This window comes from Haliotis rubra, unplaced genomic scaffold (genome assembly GCF_003918875.1).
Source record: "Haliotis rubra isolate DU_JTF1 unplaced genomic scaffold, ASM391887v1 Scf735, whole genome shotgun sequence".
Lineage (NCBI taxonomy): Eukaryota > Metazoa > Mollusca > Gastropoda > Lepetellida > Haliotidae > Haliotis > Haliotis rubra.
Genome location: NW_025767452.1, coordinates 375,834 through 395,676, shown reverse-complemented (window position 1 = coordinate 395,676; position 19,843 = coordinate 375,834). Strand labels below are relative to the sequence as shown.

The 19,843-nt window shown below is 45.4% G+C and overlaps 1 protein-coding gene across 1 annotated transcript in view; it reads left to right on the top strand.

Annotated features, from left to right (window-relative positions):
• LOC124259752 (hemicentin-1-like) overlaps positions 1–19,843 on the top strand; it is a 52,655-nt gene continuing 32,812 nt past the window's right edge. The window contains exon 1 of the mRNA XM_046693949.1: positions 1–336. Coding sequence (XP_046549905.1) covers positions 282–336 — 55 coding nt within the window. The 5' untranslated portion in view covers positions 1–281. The remainder of the gene's footprint in view (positions 337–19,843) is intronic.

Genomic DNA, 19,843 nt, shown 5'->3' with positions numbered 1-19,843 from the left:
TGGGATCGCCCTGAATTGCACGTTAAGCACAGAGAGAGCTGACATACCTGGATCAGTATTCGTTGTACCTGAATTCATAAATACTGCCAATTTAATTACAGACGTACGCGAAGCCTAAAACTGACTGCTATTGACCCACGGTTCCAGTTCAGTGGAAGCGGTGAACTCGCACATCGCAGACATTCGGTGGAATAAATTCTATCGATCGGCGCCTCATCTTGTCTGCTGTGTGAAGGAAAGGCGGGAGAAGCCCGAGCAGACGGCAGCTCACAGCGGGGACAATGGCGTGGTTACTGCTTGCACTGGCTTTTGTTTGTGGAATATATGATGCGCGAGGTAGGTGCAGGTTTTATTCAAGTTAACATCAACACTTCGAAGTCACGGGCACACAAACGAGCCCACAATGCACCGGTGTCTTTCAGTTTACGCTTGCGTTGAGGAATAATTTGGGTTGGTTCTTTGCCAATCTCCTACAAGAAGATTGGTGATTTCGGAAGGACTGTCATAAATATGTGATCATTTGGTGGTGTGGAGCTAGGATAGGAACTCACAGTCTCATTTAGTATGGTAATCGCTATTGCCGTTACATTGAATTAGATGTCTGTATTAGAACATTGTCTATCATTTTGTATTGCCGTTTATACACAGTATGGTTAACATCGCGTGGTCAATACCATCTAGGTGTTAAGCATTTCACTGATCCGCATATGTTTCCATAGCTACACTATATACATTAATTGTGTTTGTTTCCTGCGTGATGTTTTTTCTGTGATACCACAGCTCGTGTAGTGTGTGTTATACAGAAGAGCTCAAGAAAACTTTTAAGAAAAAATTCCACTGAAAACGAATTAGAGTTGGGTTACTTTGTCACAAATCGATATTAACGCCGATTGCGGTGAGGCTCTCTGCTTTGTCAAAGAAACGTTAGACCTAAAATGTCGTCTGCTCCTCGATATCTGCAGGGTCGTGTTAGTCAATTGATGCACACCACCCCTAGTGCAGAAGTGGAAACAGGGTTATCAAAGTGGGTGTTTAATTCTTCCACAGGCACGAACAATGTTTGATATCCACTATTGATTGAGAGTGGTGTATTTACGTCCAGAGAGCCTGGGTGGTACATCAAAAATCGTAATACTTTCTGTGTGTAGCCCCGGATTGAGGAATGTCTGGGTGATGGTTCTGGAGACCTTACACACCCACTGTATGGAGCCCCAGATTGAGGGATATCAAGGTAGTAGCATCAAAGAGAGTACATATACCTTATGTTTGTCGTATGAGGGATATCGGGGTGGTAGCATCAGTCCAGCCCCCTCTTCCCTCCACACCTACCACGTCCCCATGACCCGCCCACACCTACTGCATCCTCACTACCCATTACCCGAATAAGATAAGCCCAGCTGCCCTCGCTCCACCTAGCCCATCCTCACCTCCTACCACGCCCCATCACCACACACACACACACACACACACACACACACACATGCACACACACACACCACCTCACCTATCCCGTCCTCACACCTGTCACTGTCCATCACTCTAACAAGCCCAGCTCCTCCCCGTCCGCCTACCAGGTTATGATGAATTGTTTACTTAACAAAGTTGTTTATACTATAAGTAAGTAACAACAACAACAACTTAAATAAGATGATCAAAGCTCAAAACTAATTAAGTGTTTATATAAGTATTTATATAAAAACTGTTACTTTTTTCCCCGTTACTTTTTATCATGTTTCGTTTTTCCCTGTTACTGTTTTTCCTACATTCGTCCCACCCACCCACACACACCAATTCCATCCTCACCTATCTCTACCCATACCCCAATCAGCCCAACATCATACACCAGACTATAGTCTGTCTCACAGTCGCTGAACCACACTATTTTCCCTACTGCCTTGCCCTCCCTGCAGTGCTAAAGCCCTAAATGAAGCAAGTCTAGATTTCTTAAGGTTCTGAATCTCCCATCACTGGGGCTCCTTTTCAATCAAAATGGGTTTATTTGTTACTGTCAAAATTATATACATATATTCAGGGACTAAGCGTTAGTCTAACCAGTGCCTGATTTGTCGATACGAACTTTAATATATCACTCATATTTCAAACTGAGTTTGACAATTTGAAACAGCTAAAGTTCTAACTCAACTGCATTTCTAAAATCAAAAGCCAATACAACTTAAGTAACCTATCCACCAAACTAAATTGTCTACAAGGTTTGAGTGTAATATCGATTTCGGTTCATTCTGGGAAATGCATTTTCTAGCGTTTTCTCAAATTTGAGTAAAAACTCTAACTTAAGTAAAAACTCAGACTTAAGTTTGTTTTCGAGAAATCGGGGCCAGAATAGTACAGTCAGATTTATACTTTTATGCGAAAGAAAATTGTTGGGAGAACGCGCCGACGGAAGTCCTTCTATCAGCGGAAATGGTGTGACGTAATTGTGTTTACACTTCAAAGGGGGCATGTAATGCAGTGGCGGACAGTGACAGACGTCACGCCGAGTTACAGACCCGAATCTGTGCCACATCGCCTCGGGGGGCCTCGCCGTCTAGCTAGTTGATGAACCATCTTCATTAGGCTGTATGTCAATCTGAAGTTGATACTCCTCTTCTGAGCGAAGGAGGGAGGGTGGCTGGTACGGCGGTGGGGAAGGGGTGTCCATTTTGGAGAGATGATTTGAACAGTGGGTCTTGGTGGGTGAATACTAGGTGGGGAAGGGTTGTAATCTTCAGATGAGTGGTCAGATTGGATGGTGCTGATGATGAATGAGAATATTGGCCTGTGGGAGAGCCGTGATGACTGTACGTAATTATATGTGCCTGGGTAGGAAAGACATCGACGAGGCTATGTATGATGGTTCGTTAGGGGATGACGGTCTGAATGGCAGCATCGGATGGTATAGGTGAGCGGTAACAGTCTGGTTGGGAGAAGACTCTGAACATATATAACCCTAAGAGAAACGAATAACTCCATTTAAATTGAAAAGGAAAGCCAGTGAGATGAGAGATTCTGACCTTCAATTTGCTCCATTTAAGACATGTACTTCCACTGCTGGGCGAAAGGAAACTCTGAATTGGTGGGAGCGGTGATCGGTATGGTGTGGGTGGGAGCGGTGATCGGTATGGTGTGGGTGGGAGCGGTGATCGGTAAGGTGTGAGTGATCGAGATGTGGGTGGGAGCGGTGATCGGTACAGTGTAGGTGGGAGCAGTGATCGGTATTCCAGCGGTGGATCGGTACGGTGTTAGGTGGGAGCGGTGATCGGTACGGTGTAGGTGGGAGCGGTGATCGGTACAGTGTAGGTGGGAGCGGTGATCGGTACGGTGTTGGTGGGAGCGGTGATCGGTACGGTGTAGGTGGGAGCGGTGATCGGTACAGTGGTGGGAGCGGTGATCGTGGGAGCGGTGATCAGTACGGTGTAGGTGGGAGTGGTGATCGGTACAGCGGTGGAGCGGTACGGTACAGTGTTGATCGGTAAGTGGTTAGAGCGGTGATCGGTACGGTGTAGGTGGGAGCGGTGTCGGAACGGTGTATGTGGGAGCGGTGATCGGTACAGTGTAGGTAGGGAGCGGTGATCGGTAAGGTGTGAGCGGTGATCGAGATGAGATGTGGGTGGGAGCGGTGATCGGTACAGTGTAGGTGGGAGCGGTGATCGGTACAGTGTAGGTGGGAGCGGTTATCGGTACGGTGTTGGTGGGAGCGGTGATCGGTACGGTGTAGGTGGGAGCGGTGATCGGTACGGTGAGGGTGGGAGCGGTGATCGGTACAGTGTAGGTGGGAGCGGTGATCGGTACGGTGTTAGTGGGAGCGGTGATCGGTACGGTGTAGGTGGGAGCGGTGATCGGAACGGTGTAGGTGGGAGCAGTGATCGGTACAGTGTAGGTAGGAGCGGTGATCGGTACAGTGTAGGTGGGAGCGGTGATCGGTACGGTGTGGGTGGGAGCGGTGATCGGTACAGTGTAGGTGGGAGCGGTGATCGGTACAGTGTAGGTGGGAGCGGTGATCGGTACAGTGTATTAGGACCGGTGATCGGTACGGTGTAGGTGGGAGCGGTGATCGGTACAGTGTAGGTGGGAGCGGTGATCGGTACAGTGTAGGTGGGAGCGGTGATCGGTACAGTGGCAAGTGGGTGGAGCGGTGATCGGTGGGGAGGGAGCGGTGGGCACATCGGTACGTGTGGAGCGGTGATCGGTACGATGTGGGTGGGAGCGGTGATCGGTACGGTGTGGTGGGAGTGATCGGTACAGGTATGTGGGTGGAGCGGTGATCGGTGGTGTAGGTGGGAGCGGTGATCGGTACGGTGTGGGTGGGAGCGGTGATCGGTACGGTGTAGGTGGGAGCGGTGGGTACGGTGTGGGTGGGAGCGGTGATCGGTACGGTGTAGGTGGGAGCGGTGTTCGGTACGGTGTATGTGGGAGCGGTGATCGGTACGGTGTAGGTGGGAGCGGTGATCGGTACAGTGTAGGTGGGAGCGGTGATCGGTACGGTGTAGGTGGGAGCGGTGATCGGTACAGTGTAGGTGGGAGCGGTGATCGGTACGGTGTGGATGGGAGCGGTGATCGGTACAGTGTATGTGGGAGCGGTGATCGGTACGATGTGGGTGGGAGCGGTGATCGGTACGATGTGGGTGGGAGCGGTGATCGGTACGGTGTAGATGGGAGCGGTGATCGGTACGGTGAGGGTGGGAGCGTTGATCGGTACGGTGTGGGTGGGAGCGGTGATCGGTACGGTGTGGGTGGGAGCGGTGTTCGGTACGGTGAGGGTGGGAGCGGTGATCGGTACGGTGTAGGTGGGAGCGGTGTTCGGTACAGTGTATGTGGGAGCGGTGATCGGTACGATGTTGGTGGGAGCGGTGATCGGTACGATGTTGGTGGGAGCGGTGATCGGTACGGTGTAGGTGGGAGCGGTGATCGGTACGGTGTGGGTGGGAGCGGTGATCGGTACAGTGTAGGTAGGAGCGGTGATCGGTACGGTGTAGGTGGGAGCGGTGAACGGTACGGGTGGGTGGGAGCGGTGTTCGGTACGGTGTGGGTGGGGGCTGTGTTCGGTATTGAGTGAGTGATAGAGGTGCGGGTGGGAGCGGTGATCGGTACGGTGTGAGTGATCTAGATCTGAGTGAGTGATCGAGGCCTGGGTGGGAGCGGTGATCGGTACGGGATGAGTGATCGAGGCCAGGATGGGAGCGGTGGTCAGTACGGGATGAGCATATGCACCAAAGATGAGGAGCATATTTTTGTGGGATGGGGACGAGGTATGGATATCCTGACAAATATGCAAATATACGAAGCCATTGCAGGTTCTGTAACATTCACCACGGTTTGCTCTGTAACAACAATCGGAACACGTGCGTGACAGCTCCAATGATAATCAATGTTTAGTCTACACGTTCCGGCACTATCAACCATTCTCCGAGGGACTCTAGATAAAGTCAATATGTCACCATAACCCAAGTCTAGACAAACACTGGAATTACGTGCCAATTATCCCACTGGAGTTCACTCCATATGTTATATGGCTGCTATCAAAATAACCACTAAATCGTCTGTGAATTTATACTGCCCGTCACAGTACAGACTCAGAGTATGGAATGTGGTGGTGTGTGACTATGAGCGCAGGTCACAAATCAGTTGAAGTTAAGCAACATTTGGTCACAGAGAGTCCTTGTATGGGTGACCGTGTTTGGTAACTTGACTAAGAGTTTCGAGGACTTTTGTAGTGCCCCACAAACGAAGCACACGGGTGGTCTCACCTTAGGCAAGTGAGTTTGTTCAAAATTGCCTCTGTTCACCCAGCAGAAAATGGGTACCCGGTGGGATAAGTCATATGACTATTAACCTTCTAGCGCCTCACAGGTTACTTGGGTTATTCGGGATAATAATGACCTTCATGTTGTATCCGCTTAGATCATGTCCCATCGGCGAGGGGTTCAGCGCTATATGAGTGGCCATATTCTTATTTAATATTAGTGTTTTTCCCTTTGAATTAAAACGCATGTTGGTTTTCCTATTTACAAAAATGTTCTTGTGTATTGAATATTTTCTAAATTTACTTCAAATCGGGCGTCGTATTAGCGACGTAAACAACACAAGTTACATTTATGTGGTCAAAATGGTGGTGGGGTAGCATAGTGGTTAAACACTTTGCTCGCTCGTCGAAGGAACAGGTTCGATTCCCGACATGGATACAGTGAACCCAATTTCTTGTGTAACTGTAGTGATATTGCTAAATGCGGCCTAAAACTATACTCATTCATCCACTCACTCAGTGGTCTGCGAGCAAATTTCTTGGTGCAGTTCCAGGTCCACGATGTCATTCCCGGGCATGATGGAGTGAGTGAGTGAGTTTAGTTATATGTTGCTTTTAGCAATATTCCAGCAATATCACGGCGGGGGACACAAGAAAATGGGCTTCACACATTGTACCCATTGATCTTGTTAAAAAAGATTGGAATCCCATCTTCGCCAGGAAAATTGTCCTTGGTTACAATCAGCATGATACCCGTCTTCTTAGGTGTTTGACAATGTAACCTAATTGGGGTTGTGATCCAACATGATATAATTGTACGCAATATTCTATTTTCAGTTATTTAATTGTATAAATTCCAATAATTGTCCGCTAAAATTCTCCTTAGGAATATTCCGAATTGGCCTTCAGCCGGCCTCCTTGGCGACTAACTTGTATCGAATGGTCAGACTTGCTGACTTGACTGATGTAGGTAATCGTTTATTCCATTGGCGTAGATCCATGCTCATATGTTAATCACTGGTCCAGAATCAGTAATATACATACCACCAGCATTACAGAGTCCGTCGTTAACCAACACAACGTTAATCCACTTAATCCACAAAGTAAAACAACATCACAAACCACAATGCCTCCACAATCACTCCCGACTACAAGATACGAACAAGAGTGTTGGACTTCAAAACCACCATTTACCATGATGGTGTCGGAAGGTCTACACATTAGAGGGCCAGGCGTCAGGTTCCCTTTTTCTTCATATACCTGATTTGCATTTAGAACCCCTTGTTAAACAATGGTTTTAAATTGTAGACAACAATGATTTGCGGTTCAACCCCAACACAGCGCATTGCAGCGTAATCAAAACCAAGCGAATATTGAAGGGCAAAATAGCTACAACATCGATATGTTTGTGTGGTATGTTTGCACAGTAGTCCTCCATTATGTCATTAAAACGAACATTCCTGTCGACCTGAAAAACCCTAATTGAGTTCCTTCACATGGAGCCGGTACACATTTCACGTCTACAGCCATTTAGAAGAATACGTAATCGCTCCCTTGGCGAATTACGCAATGTAAATGCATTCAGTGAGATGTGCACCAAACTAAAGGTCAATATCATTATGTATATAACCTGTTTCTTGTCTTTGTAATGACATTTATTAATGCAGTGGCGTTTAATCGCCTTGAATAATACCGCCATGTCAGCACAAATGTCAAACGACGGCTTAACATCATCATTAACTGTAGAGTCTCAGCACTTAATCCAGTTGATGTTCCACGGGTTGTGGCAGGGTGTGGCAGCTCTGACAGGGATGTAGCAGCTCTGACAGGGATGGAGCAGCCCTGACAGGGATGTAGCAGCCCTGACAGGAATGTAGCAGCTCTGACAGGAATGTAGCAGTTCTGACAGGAATGTAGCAGCTCTGACAGGGATGGAGCAGCTCTGACAGGAATGGAGCAGTTCTGACAGGGATGGAGCAGTTCTGACAGGGATGGAGCAGTTCTGACAGGAATGTAGCAGCAGTTCTGACAGGGATGGAGCAGTTCTGACAGGGATGGAGCAGTTCTGACAGGGATGGAGCAGCTCTGACAGGAATGTAGCAGTTCTGACAGGGATGGAGCTGACAGGGATGGAGCAGTTCTGACAGGAATGACAGGGATGGAGCAGTTCTGACAGGAATGTAGCAGTTCTGACAGGGATGGAGCAGCCCTGACAGGAATGTAGCAGCTCTGACAGGGATGTAGCAGCTCTGACAGGGATGTAGCAGCTCTGACAGGAATGTAGCAGCTCTGACAGGAATGTAGCAGTTCTGACAGGGATGGAGCAGCCCTGGAATGTAGCAGCTCTGACAGGAATGTAGCAGTTCTGACAGGAATGTAGCAGCTCTGACAGGAATGTAGCAGCTCTGACAGGAATGTAGCAGCTCTGACAGGGATGGAGCAGCTCTGACAGGAATGTAGCAGTTCTGACAGGAATGTAGCAGTTCTGACAGGGATGGAGCAGTTCTGACAGGAATGTAGCAGCCCTGACAGGATGTAGCAGTTCTGACAGGAATGGAGCAGTTCTGACAGGAATGGAGCAGCTCTGACAGGGATGTAGCAGCTCTGACAGGAATGTGACAGGAATGTAGCAGCTCTGACAGGAATGTAGCAGTTCTGACAGGGATGTAGCAGCTCTGACAGGGATGTAGCAGTTCTGACAGGGATGTAGCAGCTCTGACAGGGATGGAGCAGTTCTGACAGGAATGTAGCAGCTCTGACAGGGATGTAGCAGCTCTGACAGGGATGTAGCAGCTCTGACAGGAATGTAGCAGTTCTGACAGGGATGTAGCAGCTCTGACAGGGATGTAGCAGCTCTGACAGGAATGTAGCAGTTCCGACAGGGATGGAGCAGTTCTGACAGGAATGTAGCAGCTCTGACAGGGATGTAGCAGCTCTGACAGGAATGTAGCAGCTCCTGACAGGGATGGAGCAGCTCTGACAGGAATGTAGCAGCTCTGACAGGGATGTAGCAGCTCTGACAGGGATGTAGCAGCTCTGACAGGAATGTAGCAGTTCTTGTAGCTGACAGGGATGTAGCAGCTCTGACAGGGATGGAGCAGTTCTGACAGGGATGTAGCAGTTCTGACAGGGATGTAGCAGTTCTGACAGGAATGTAGCAGTTCTGACAGGAATGTAGCAGCTCTGACAGGAATGTAGCAGCTCCAAAAGGGATGTAGCAGTTCTGACAGGGATGGAGCAGTTCTGACAGGGATGGAGCAGCTCTGACAGGGATGGAGCAGTTCTGACAGGGATGGAGCAGCTCTGACAGGGATGGAGCAGTTCTGACAGGGATGTAGCAGTTCTGACAGGAATGTAGCAGTTCTGACAGGAATGTAGCAGCTCTGACAGGAATGTAGCAGCTCCAAAAGGGATGTAGCAGTTCTGACAGGGATGGAGCAGTTCTGACAGGGATGGAGCAGCTCTGACAGGGATGGAGCAGTTCTGACAGGGATGTAGCAGTTCTGACAGGGATGTAGCAGTTCTGACAGGGGTGGAGCAGCTCTGACAGGAATGTAGCAGTTCTGACAGGGATGGAGCAGCTCTGACAGGGATGGAGCAGCCCTGACAGGAATGTAGCAGTTCTGACAGGGATGTAGCAGTTCTGACAGGGATGGAGCAGTTCTGACAGGAATGTAGCAGCTCTGACAGGGACGGAGCAGTTGAACCCGAGAGGGACGGAACTGATGTTGTACACATTTATGTATGCTGTGTCGATCCCATGTGGTTTATCTTCACCACAAGTGATGATTTCTCACTTGGTGTAGTTGCATCGTAAATTCAATACTCACCTGCTTGTGAAGAGGATTAAAATGGGTGTGTCGATCCCATGTGGGTTATCTTACCACAAGTGATGACTTGTCACTTGGTGTTGGTGTAGCTGGACCGTAAATTCTAGACTGACGATCCCATGTAGGTTTTTCACCACGACTTGTCACCTAATTGTCACTACACCAAAGTCTAACGACCGAAGTGCTGACAGATATAGTTAGCCCAGTCTGGCGTGTCAATCCTGCTTAGGTTGCCTGTACCATAAGTGATTGTCTGCCACCTAATTGTAACGACACTGAAGCGTCAATACTGAACTGCTTGTAGAGATGGTTAGCCAATCTGGTGTGGATACCCCATGCAAGTTGTCTACACGATAAGTGACTGTTTGTCATCTGGGCGCGACCTCACCGACTGAATTGCTTGTGGAGATGTTTTCCCGCAAAAAAGGTATAGTGTCAGTCCAGTCCCATGTGGATTATCTATGCCTAAAAGAAATGTTTGGCATCTTGGCATCACTGCACAGAATATTCAAGACTGAACCGCTTGTGGAAATGGTTGGTGTGTCAATTGTTTTCAAGTTAACTACACCACAAGTAATGGACTGTCTCCTTGGTATAACATCTAGATAGAAACGTTTGTTTTGGCGGTTAGCTCGTTACGGTGTAATATTCAAATTTCTTCTTCCTTTATTTCCCCGATGTAAAGACACCAGTGAAATCTTATCTGGAGCCTATGGTTGCTGAATATGGGCAGTGTTATGTTCAGTTCAATATAACAGGACCTGGTTAATAGTGGTGTCGGTGTTTTTAACTTGGTTGGTGATTGTGTGGTTGTGTTTGACCTGGTTGGTGGTTGTGTGGGTGGGTGTTGACCTGGTTGGTGTGTGTGTGTGTGTGTGTGTGTGTGTGTGTGTGTGTGTGTGTGTGTGTGGTTGACCTGGTTGGTGGTTGTGTGGGTGTGTGTTGACCTGGTTGGTGGTTGTGTGGGTGTGTTTGACCTGGTTGTTGGTTGTGTGTGTGGGTGTGTGTGTGGGTGTGTTTGACCTGGTTGGTGGTTGTGTGACTGTGTTTGATCTAGTTGGTGGTTGTGTGACTGTGTTTGACTTGGTTCTTGGTTTTTTTGGTGTTTGTGTGTGTGTGAGTGAGACCTGGTTGGTGGCTGTTTGGCCTGGTTGGTGGTTGTGTGGCTGTGTTTGACCTGGTTGGTGGTTGTGTGACTGTGTTTGATCTAGTTGGTGGTTGTGTGACTGTGTTTGATCTATGTTTGAGTTGTGTGGTTGTGTGTGTGTGTGTGTGTGTGTGTGTGTTTGACCTGGTTGGTGGTTGTGTGGCTGTGTTTGACCTGGTTGTTGGTTGTGTGACTGTATTTGACCTGGTTGGTGGTTGTGTGACTGTATTTGACCTGGTTGGTGGTTGTGTGACTTTGTTTGACCTGGTTAATAGTGATGTGGCGGTGTTTGACCTGGATAATAGTGATGTGGCTGTCGTTGACCTTGTTTGTTGTTGTGTGACTGCGTTTGACCTGTTTAATGGTTGTGTGGCTGTCTTCAACCATTATACCGTCGATGACCACCCAATCCATGCGATCTCCTCTTCCAGAGAAGGTTGCTCGGGTCCAATTCTGGCCCTGACCCCTACGAAGGGACTTACATGTACAAGGTCCAAAACACAAATCATGACTTTCACTGAGAGGCAAAGATCACAGCAGTTAAGGGTCAATACATACAGTTCTCAACACCGATTACCCATAAACCACTTCAATAACTATTATATACTCAGACGGTCTGCACCACAATGGCGGCCACGTCCCAAATGATTTCTCATCAAAATAACATTACTAGATCATTATACCTTCCCAGTGTCCAGTAGTCGGACTTCTACAAGTAGGCCCGAATGGCCACGTGTCTATTATGAAGGACGCAACTGCATCTATAGACTGTCAGTGGAATTAATGTCCTCAACTCTCTGGGCGGAATCTGATCACGGCAGGATGTGTCAGAAAGGCTGTCCCCAGCTAGGTTTACCTACTCTACTGCACGGGAAATGTCACATCGATTTTCCATCGCTCACTCTGCATTCAAGTGTGAAAAAATTCCCTGGTAAAGAACTGGTTGATTGCCTATTGTGACGTGCGAAATTAGTCCTGGCGCCGGTAATTAATAGGGATAGCATCCACTGGCAAACGAGTTCGTGTATATTATGTGATGACCTGTTGCGTCGGTACATGGGATTTGTTTCGTGAAGGGAAAATTTTCTCAATCATTGAAAAGATACAGCTTCATTTGATGAGTTGTGTTGGTCAAACGAATATGTTGGGGTTTTATATAAAGTGTGAAAAGTATTTTAACATTTGTCAAAATATCATACTTAATGCTATAATATTTTGATATTCTATGTAGGTATTCTTAATTTGACATATAATGTTACTAATTGAACATCTTTATATTAGTAATGCTAAATATTTCTGATAAATTGAATATGAGAACGAGTGATTTTTGTTTTATGACTTTTTGACCAAATCCTCTAGGGTTTTTTTTCTTCATAGTGAGTGAGTGAGTACGCTGCATATATTCCAGCAATATCAGGGCGGGGGACACCAGAAATGGGCTTCACACATTGTTCAAACTTTGTACCCATGTTGGGAATCGAACCCGGGCCTTTGGCGTGACGAGCAAATGCCTTAACCACTAGGCTACCCCACCTCTCCGGTTATAACGAATTCAAAGAGACCACTAATTTTAGTTCATTGCAACCAAGCGTGTTCGGTATAAACATAGCTTACTGTACTTGCAACGAATGGAAATGTGCAGCTTGTTCATTCACGTAAGTTACAATTTACGCAAGACCAAGGGGCTGAAAATGATCCCCAGTATAAGATGTCCATGGCACGCAGGCCTAGATCCAATCGCGTGACGGACATTGCTAGACATACTGCCACCAGCACCTGGTTGTGATATAAGTCTCTACAGTCTATTGATTATCTGCCCTTGATTTACAACCGTTGCTGTCTGCTCCGAGATATATTTTGAGGGCTCACGTTCGCACGAGACTTCGGTGACATTTGATGTCGACAGGCTCACAATCACTAAAAAAGCCTTCATGTAATTGCGTTGTGAAACATGGCTGGTGCACACAGAGCTGTATTTACAAGATACGCCTCTTCGCATGATTACCGTAATGGCGCTTCTACCTAAAATTGGCACTCTTGTTCTTTGCACTGCTTGGGAACGGGCGTCAATGGTTTGGCAAATACTGTTGAGAAGTGGTATGGAACAGTGATTACACTGGCGTGATGTCCCTCATGAATAAAACCAAACACTCTTCCTCTACATGTGTATCTCGCTAAGTGGTGAGCTCGGTAAGGGTAGCGTGATGTTCTACACGAATAATATCATACACTATCTCTACAGTTTTCCGTGTTACTCGATGGACGTTTTGGCTTATATACTATAGGTCAAAAATAGTTCGGAAGCCATCTTGTCGGATCAAATTTTGACATCCTGACGAGTTGTCAAGATCAAGTTGTTTAGAGCCACTGCATCATAACCGACGCCGTTTCTTTCCTTCGGCAGATTTGTTTCTAATTTTATATGGTTCCATTCCTCGATTTCTTCCTTGAGCAATCGTGATGCTCCAAGTCAAATGTCTTTGCATAACACATTAACAATACAGGACGCGTTCAACTTGAGCGAGCAGCTCCTCAAAGACGTTAGCTAATGCAAAATGTCATCCGTTGTATTTGAGGACTGCTACAAGCTCAAAAACATTTCCAGTTTTGCAGCATTTGCCTTGACTGGCATCAAAGGGCGGCCACGAGGTCGATTATCTGCAAGGCGTGTCATTTTGACGTTGTCAAGGGAAACTTGCTGCATTTAACAAATCTTGAAGTACGTCTTAAATTAGATATGGCATATCCTCGTTCGGGGCTGGTATTTCTGGCGACATTGGCCACAGGTTAGGGAGCATTCATTTGATTTGTATGGTTGAGGTAGGAACTCTTTTGCCTAACAGTCTGTTTTTTTCCCAGCTGTATCTAGCAAACTATCAAACAATCTAATCATTTGTTAAAACAAAAGATTTGACGCTTGAATATGTTCCACAAAACAAACTACTAATTTCATTTAGGTCACATTTCTAAACAAACTATTACTATAAAAAAATCGAGAAAAACACATTTCATCTTATCTATCGGGTTCCAGAGCCGGACAAAATTATCCACAGTTCACGTTGAGTGAGTTAAGAGTGTACATGAACAATATTTTTTAAAAAGCAAACTCTGAGACTTGAATCCCGGTATTTAAGGTCCACTATTGAAAAAGTATGTTTGATCATTCGAAGCTTTTGAAGTGTATATCACGTTCAGGGCTTTTAAAATCGGAAAAGGTCAACCTATAAAACGAAGGATTATGTATGTACACTTTCGACGCCTGCGGTGTTGTTGATCATTATTTATGATGTATGGTAAAGCAATAACTCAGTGCATGTGATGAATAGTATTACATTAGGTTTTTATATCGTAAGAATTACCATTTTAATGGTCCGTTTCTTATATCAATTCTTCAATTTAAGAGCAATAGATCACTCAACTCCCCAATCTTATCCCCATTGAAACTCCGACAATCACCCGGAGGGCAATGATGGCTTCTATGCATGAAACAGTCCGTATTCTTCCTCCCAAGGCACCGTGATTCAAACTGATGTAGTGCATACAGCGGACTGCCTTACAAATAGTTGACGCAACCTGCGGATGTGATGATCGGCCCCTGCCCATCAAGCCGCAAGCAGAACCCAGGCCCTTGACGCGTTTCCACTGCCAAATCGGGTTAGGTCTGAATGCGACAAGATCACTGTGACACGGGTCCAGCAAGATATGGGCTGAATGTTTGATTAATTGGCCCTGTGTTTTCATCATTGTATTCCCTCTGTAGACGGCTGACTTGATGATCGGTTTATTCGATCTGCTTCGGTATTGAAGAACCACAATTTTCGCACTCTCGGAGAGTCTCGTGAGATCTGACAGAAGTAGACGAGATCAATTTGAGTTCTGTTTGAAGCCCCTCTTTATTTATATTCCCTGAATGCGGGAAGAAGTGATTCTCAGGCAAATATTCCTTAATTTATTGTCAAATCTTTTCAGTCTATTCTGTTCTAAGTTACATTTAACCGATCCGTCAGTTGATAAAAATTCGTTTTTGAAATGCAATCTCTTGTGTGATATAAATGACAAGATTACACGTAGATGATGCCAATTTCAAGTGAATAGTTGGGCAAACTACAAATGAATATTATCTCCAATTCAGTGTGGTGATTCACTCATATGAGCCATTGCTTAAATAAGTGAGGTCATTTAACATATTTGTCTATGTTTAACAGGTAATAGGTTTTGGAAGTTTCGTGCGAAATCACTTGGGAATGACAGACAATGAAAGTGTATCCTCGCTGACCATTTCTTTTGTAGTTGACTCAGATTGACTGACAAATGCTGGAGAACTAAAGAACCTCGGGAATCGGCCATCTTGTTGGGGAAGGGGAGGTTACCTTGGAATTTTCTGTAAACCAGAATATGTGAGAATGTGTTATTTCTTCATTCAAGTTTAATACATATTCTGGAAAGATCAGCTATCATGGTTTCATTTCGATTCTTGAATATAATAAATAAAATAGTCGAGTAATTCATAAGCGAGAACAATTTTGTGATTTACGGAGCCTGTGACATCACGTTGATAGCGATTCTGTGGAATCGGACATGCCCATTGCGCCATCAAACTACATCGTCAGTATAACACACGGGTAATAGAGGATGATCAAAGATGAATATCGTCAATACTTGCTGGTTCATCTCCACAAAGGGTCACCGGTTGCTATTTAGCGTAATTCCTTTTCTCAAAAATGGTTTCTGTTTATGATTGAGATGTTCTGAACTAAATGGTAATAATAATAAGAGTATTTGTATAGCGCTGACATCCACCACACAATGGCAATGCTCAAAGCGCCGACAAGTCACAGTTCATTATTACCCGGATAACCCAAGCTGCCTGTGAGGCGCTAGAAGGTTATAGTCACATGTCTTATCCCACCGGGTACCCATTTTCTGCTGAGTGAAAAGAGGCACCACGAATTCATGTGTTTGTTTTCCCCAGATACATCCAAAGACATTACAACAATGTGGGTCTCTTGTGTTGACTCAGAATGACTGACTAATGCTGGAGAGCCAATAAACCGCGGGAACCGACCATCTGATATTCTCGGAGGAGGGGAGGTGACCTTTGAAATTTCTATAAACCAGAATATAAAGTCAGTGGTTCAAGACAGGGTTTTGATCTGGCACTCACAGCTGTGTTCTCCGGAACATGCTGAATCATCAATGTCCAGTGAACGATATTTGTTACAACGCAACAAGACAAATTGTTTCTTCCGGGGAAAATTCTGATATTACATCCTTTTTATTGCTGGTTAAAATGTCCTGATTTGAGTATTTTTCAGCCCGGGGCGGCGGGGTAGCCTAATGGTTAAAACATCCCCTCGTCACGCTGTTCAAAGACCCCGGTTCGAATCCAAATATTGGTGTAATGTCTGAAGCCCATTTCTAGTGTTCCCCTCCATGATATTGCTGGAAAGCTGAAAGTGGCGTAAAACCATTCTCACTCACTCACTCAGGACCTACAAGCTACCGTCTATACTGTGTGCTAGGGAAATATTGTAAATGACCTGCACGCCAGTGCATGAAATAACTGTTTTTCATGACCTACATGCTTTCGAAGGCGATGTTAAAGTTGCCTGGGATCCTGCATTTTCATCTGTAATATTGCTGTCTATGGCGGGAGAGTTACTTCACTTCACTCATTAAGTGCCTCACACCAGCCAGCGAACATCTCACGAATCGACGTCAGGACAGAGCAAGTTATTGATACCATTTATCCATATTAGCAAAGCTTATACTTTCGTAAAGAATTTAATAATTTTGTATTTGCTAATGCTTCATACCAACCCTCAGCTTCATATTGACTTTACATGATACTTCGATCTGGCGTTCGTTTCGTTATCCTGAGTATTACAATCGGTCTTTCCTCACGTACTGCACGTCTTGCTACTTGCTGCTTGATGAGAAGGCTAGACTCGGAAAATGTGCAGCGTCAGCTTGCCATTATTGAATCAGGTCGTTCAAGCAAACTCCTAACTCAAGCCTTGTGGGTGAGTGAGTGATGACGTTCCTTAGCGACCTTTAATATTCTAGTGAGTGATATCATGAGCAAGTTTTGAATTGTCGGGTCTACTCTCAACCTACCGGGCCGCAATTACCCTATACGTTAAGGGCCCACAATCTAATATTCTGGATAGTGATGTGCCTACATTCATTGGCGGATCAAGAGGGGGGTTCACGGGGTTCGACCCCTCCCCCCCCCTTTGAAAATGACCCAAGACCACATTGAAGAGATATTTTTTGCGTTGGCGGAGCCAATGGGGGAGCTCAAAGCCCTGATCTCCCCTTCAAAATTCCTGGATCCGCCCATGTACTTTTGTGGGTCTGTGTGTGCGCGTGTGCATGTGCGTCTGACCATTCATTATACCACAGAATCCCGCGTGGACTCAAGTCCTATGATCTCGAGCAGCAGGTAATAACAGATTACAACGGATATAATCACTGTTTTCATTTAGAGGCTGGGCACTAATGACTGTCTATATCTACACTGCAAAATGGACCGTGATCTTGCAGTCTTATTTCCGTCTGTGAATATATTAGTTTGTATGCGGTCAATCACGGCATCGTCAGCTGATAACCGGACAGAGCCACATATTGATCACTAAACAGCATAATTTCTAAGACAGTGTCTGTAATGCATTGATCATACATTCATATGATGTACAACAAATTTCACATATAGAACTTGTTATTTTTAACAATTTTGTTACCATCTCAAAGTTTACGTTAAACTAAATTTTCTTTCATATGAAAATTAACTTTCAATCTATTTACTCTTGATCAAACCGGAAGTTGATGTCTGGTAGGAAGGACAAACTACCACCAAACATTCTGATTGGTTGAGCGTGCTTTGAACTCTTCATCAGCCACAGTGGATACAACGATGAAACTCGATCCGTTCATGTAACAGAGTTCACCATCTCACTGTCGTTTGGGTCGGGTCGGGGTTCGATTTCTTTTCTCTGCTTGATGAGTTGGGTTGCTACCCCGTTTATGTATACACCAGGGACATTGTCGGTCCATTATGTGCGGGACAGTCAATAACACCGACACGGTATTTCTCTAATGAACTCCGCGATATTCGATGATAGTGATTTTAGGTGTAACCACAGCGTGGTTGCGGGAGCCATAATGATGTCATTAGCTTGTGGAGAAATCGGGATCGATGTCATACTTCAGACATTCCTGCATATATGTAGGATTTGTATAGATTCAGTGGTTTTAATATCCTGTTTTATGTACCGCCTCGTTCATTTCCTGAAGTGTGCTTGTGTGATTTGTTTTTGATACATGAATAGAGAACTGGTAATTGCTTGTCGGTCCCGTGAATGCAGTTTGTTTTAACACCGCTTTACCGAAATTTTATCATAGAAATAGATTATTTTCATTTTTTTTTTTTTTTTTTTTAATCTGTAAAATAAAAATAATAATCTATTTCTATGGCATCTAAATCCCATCAGTAAGATGCTCAGTTGCGCTGGTACGTAAATAGATAACTGGGGCCGGATTCACTAAACTTCTTAGAATTGTCTTGAGCCTTAAGAATTCTTAAGGAAACTTAAGCATAAAAACTAAGAAAATTCTTAGAAGTTTAGTGAATCCGGCCCCTGGTAACTGTTTGCCGGTCCTGAAGTGAATGCAGTTTGTTTTAGCACCGCTTTACCATTTTTTATCATATAATAAAAATAATAATAATGTATTTCTATATCACCTAAATTCCATCAGTGTGATGCTCAGTTTCGCGGTACAAAGTTAAAGGATTTTTTTGTAAACACAAAACACAAGTAGATAGTCAGTTTGAGTATGCTTGAAGATAGATGTGTCTTAAGAGCTGATTTGAAGTTTGTATTGCCATTGGCGATGTGAGAGATAGGGGAAGATTGTTCCAGATGTGGGGAGCTGCAGCAGAGAACGCTCTGTCACCCATGTTTGTTGTGGGAGTAGATAGGAGGAACTGGTCCACAGAACGACGAGATCGGCAGGGCTTTTAAATGGTAATGAGGTCTTTGCGATGGGTACACACGTCGTTTTCACAGATGCAGTTGTGAGAAGAATTTTGTATTCAATGCGAATGCAACGTTTGACGGGTAACCATTGAAAGGGATTGCAAGGTTGGAGGGATTGCAAGGTTGGAGGGATGGCAAGGTTGGAGGGATTGCAAGGTTGGAGGGATTGCAAGGTTGGAGGGATTGCAAGGTTGGAGGGATTGCAAGGTTGGATCGCAAGGTTGGAAGGATTGCAAGGTTGGGGGGATTGCAGGGTTGGAGGGATTGCAAGGTTGGAGGGATGGATTGCAAGGTTGGAGGGATTGCAGGGTTGGATGGATTGCAAGGTTGGAGGGATTGCAAGGTTGGAGGGATTGCAAGGTTGGATCGCAAGGTTGGAAGAATTGCAAGGTTGGATGGATCGCAAGGTTGGAAGGATTGCAAGGTTGGAGGGATTGCAAGGTTGGATCGCAAGGTTGGAAGGATTGCAAGGTTGGAGGGATTGCAAGGTTGGAGGGATGTGGTCAGAGCGTCGAGAACGAGTACTGAGAAATAACGTTGGATAACCATGTGAACTTACTGCTGACTGACTAAAGACTGTAATCAAGGCAAGTCTCGGGTTCACATCCCAGGCAACGGGTTCTGGTACTTCTCAGGCTGGCATTACCAGGCCTACCAAAGAAAACTTTCCCACTGTGCAGAAAAACGCAGAAAAGCCCACATTAATCGTGGAAATAACAACATAAAGACATTACCTCGCTACTGAAACAGTAAAAACGGCAACGAAAAACTATGAAACTGCAACATTTTTATATCAGCGAACTTTGACCTCTACTGCGCTTCTTTTCGGGCTTCTTTCCAATTTCCGAGCAATCGTGAATCGCCTCGCGTAGAAGAAATATTAAATATGTCGAAATAATTGCTGTCAATCGTTTCATACGAATGGAAAGTAAACTAAAAAAGTGTGCACACAAGTATCATGATGATAAATGCCAAATAACACAACAGAAATACTTAAGAAGGAATGTAACTTTTGTCCAAGGTGGAAAATGTCAACATGCGGTCGAGACTTCCTCTTCCATGTGCGCATGCGCAAAATCGAAGTTGC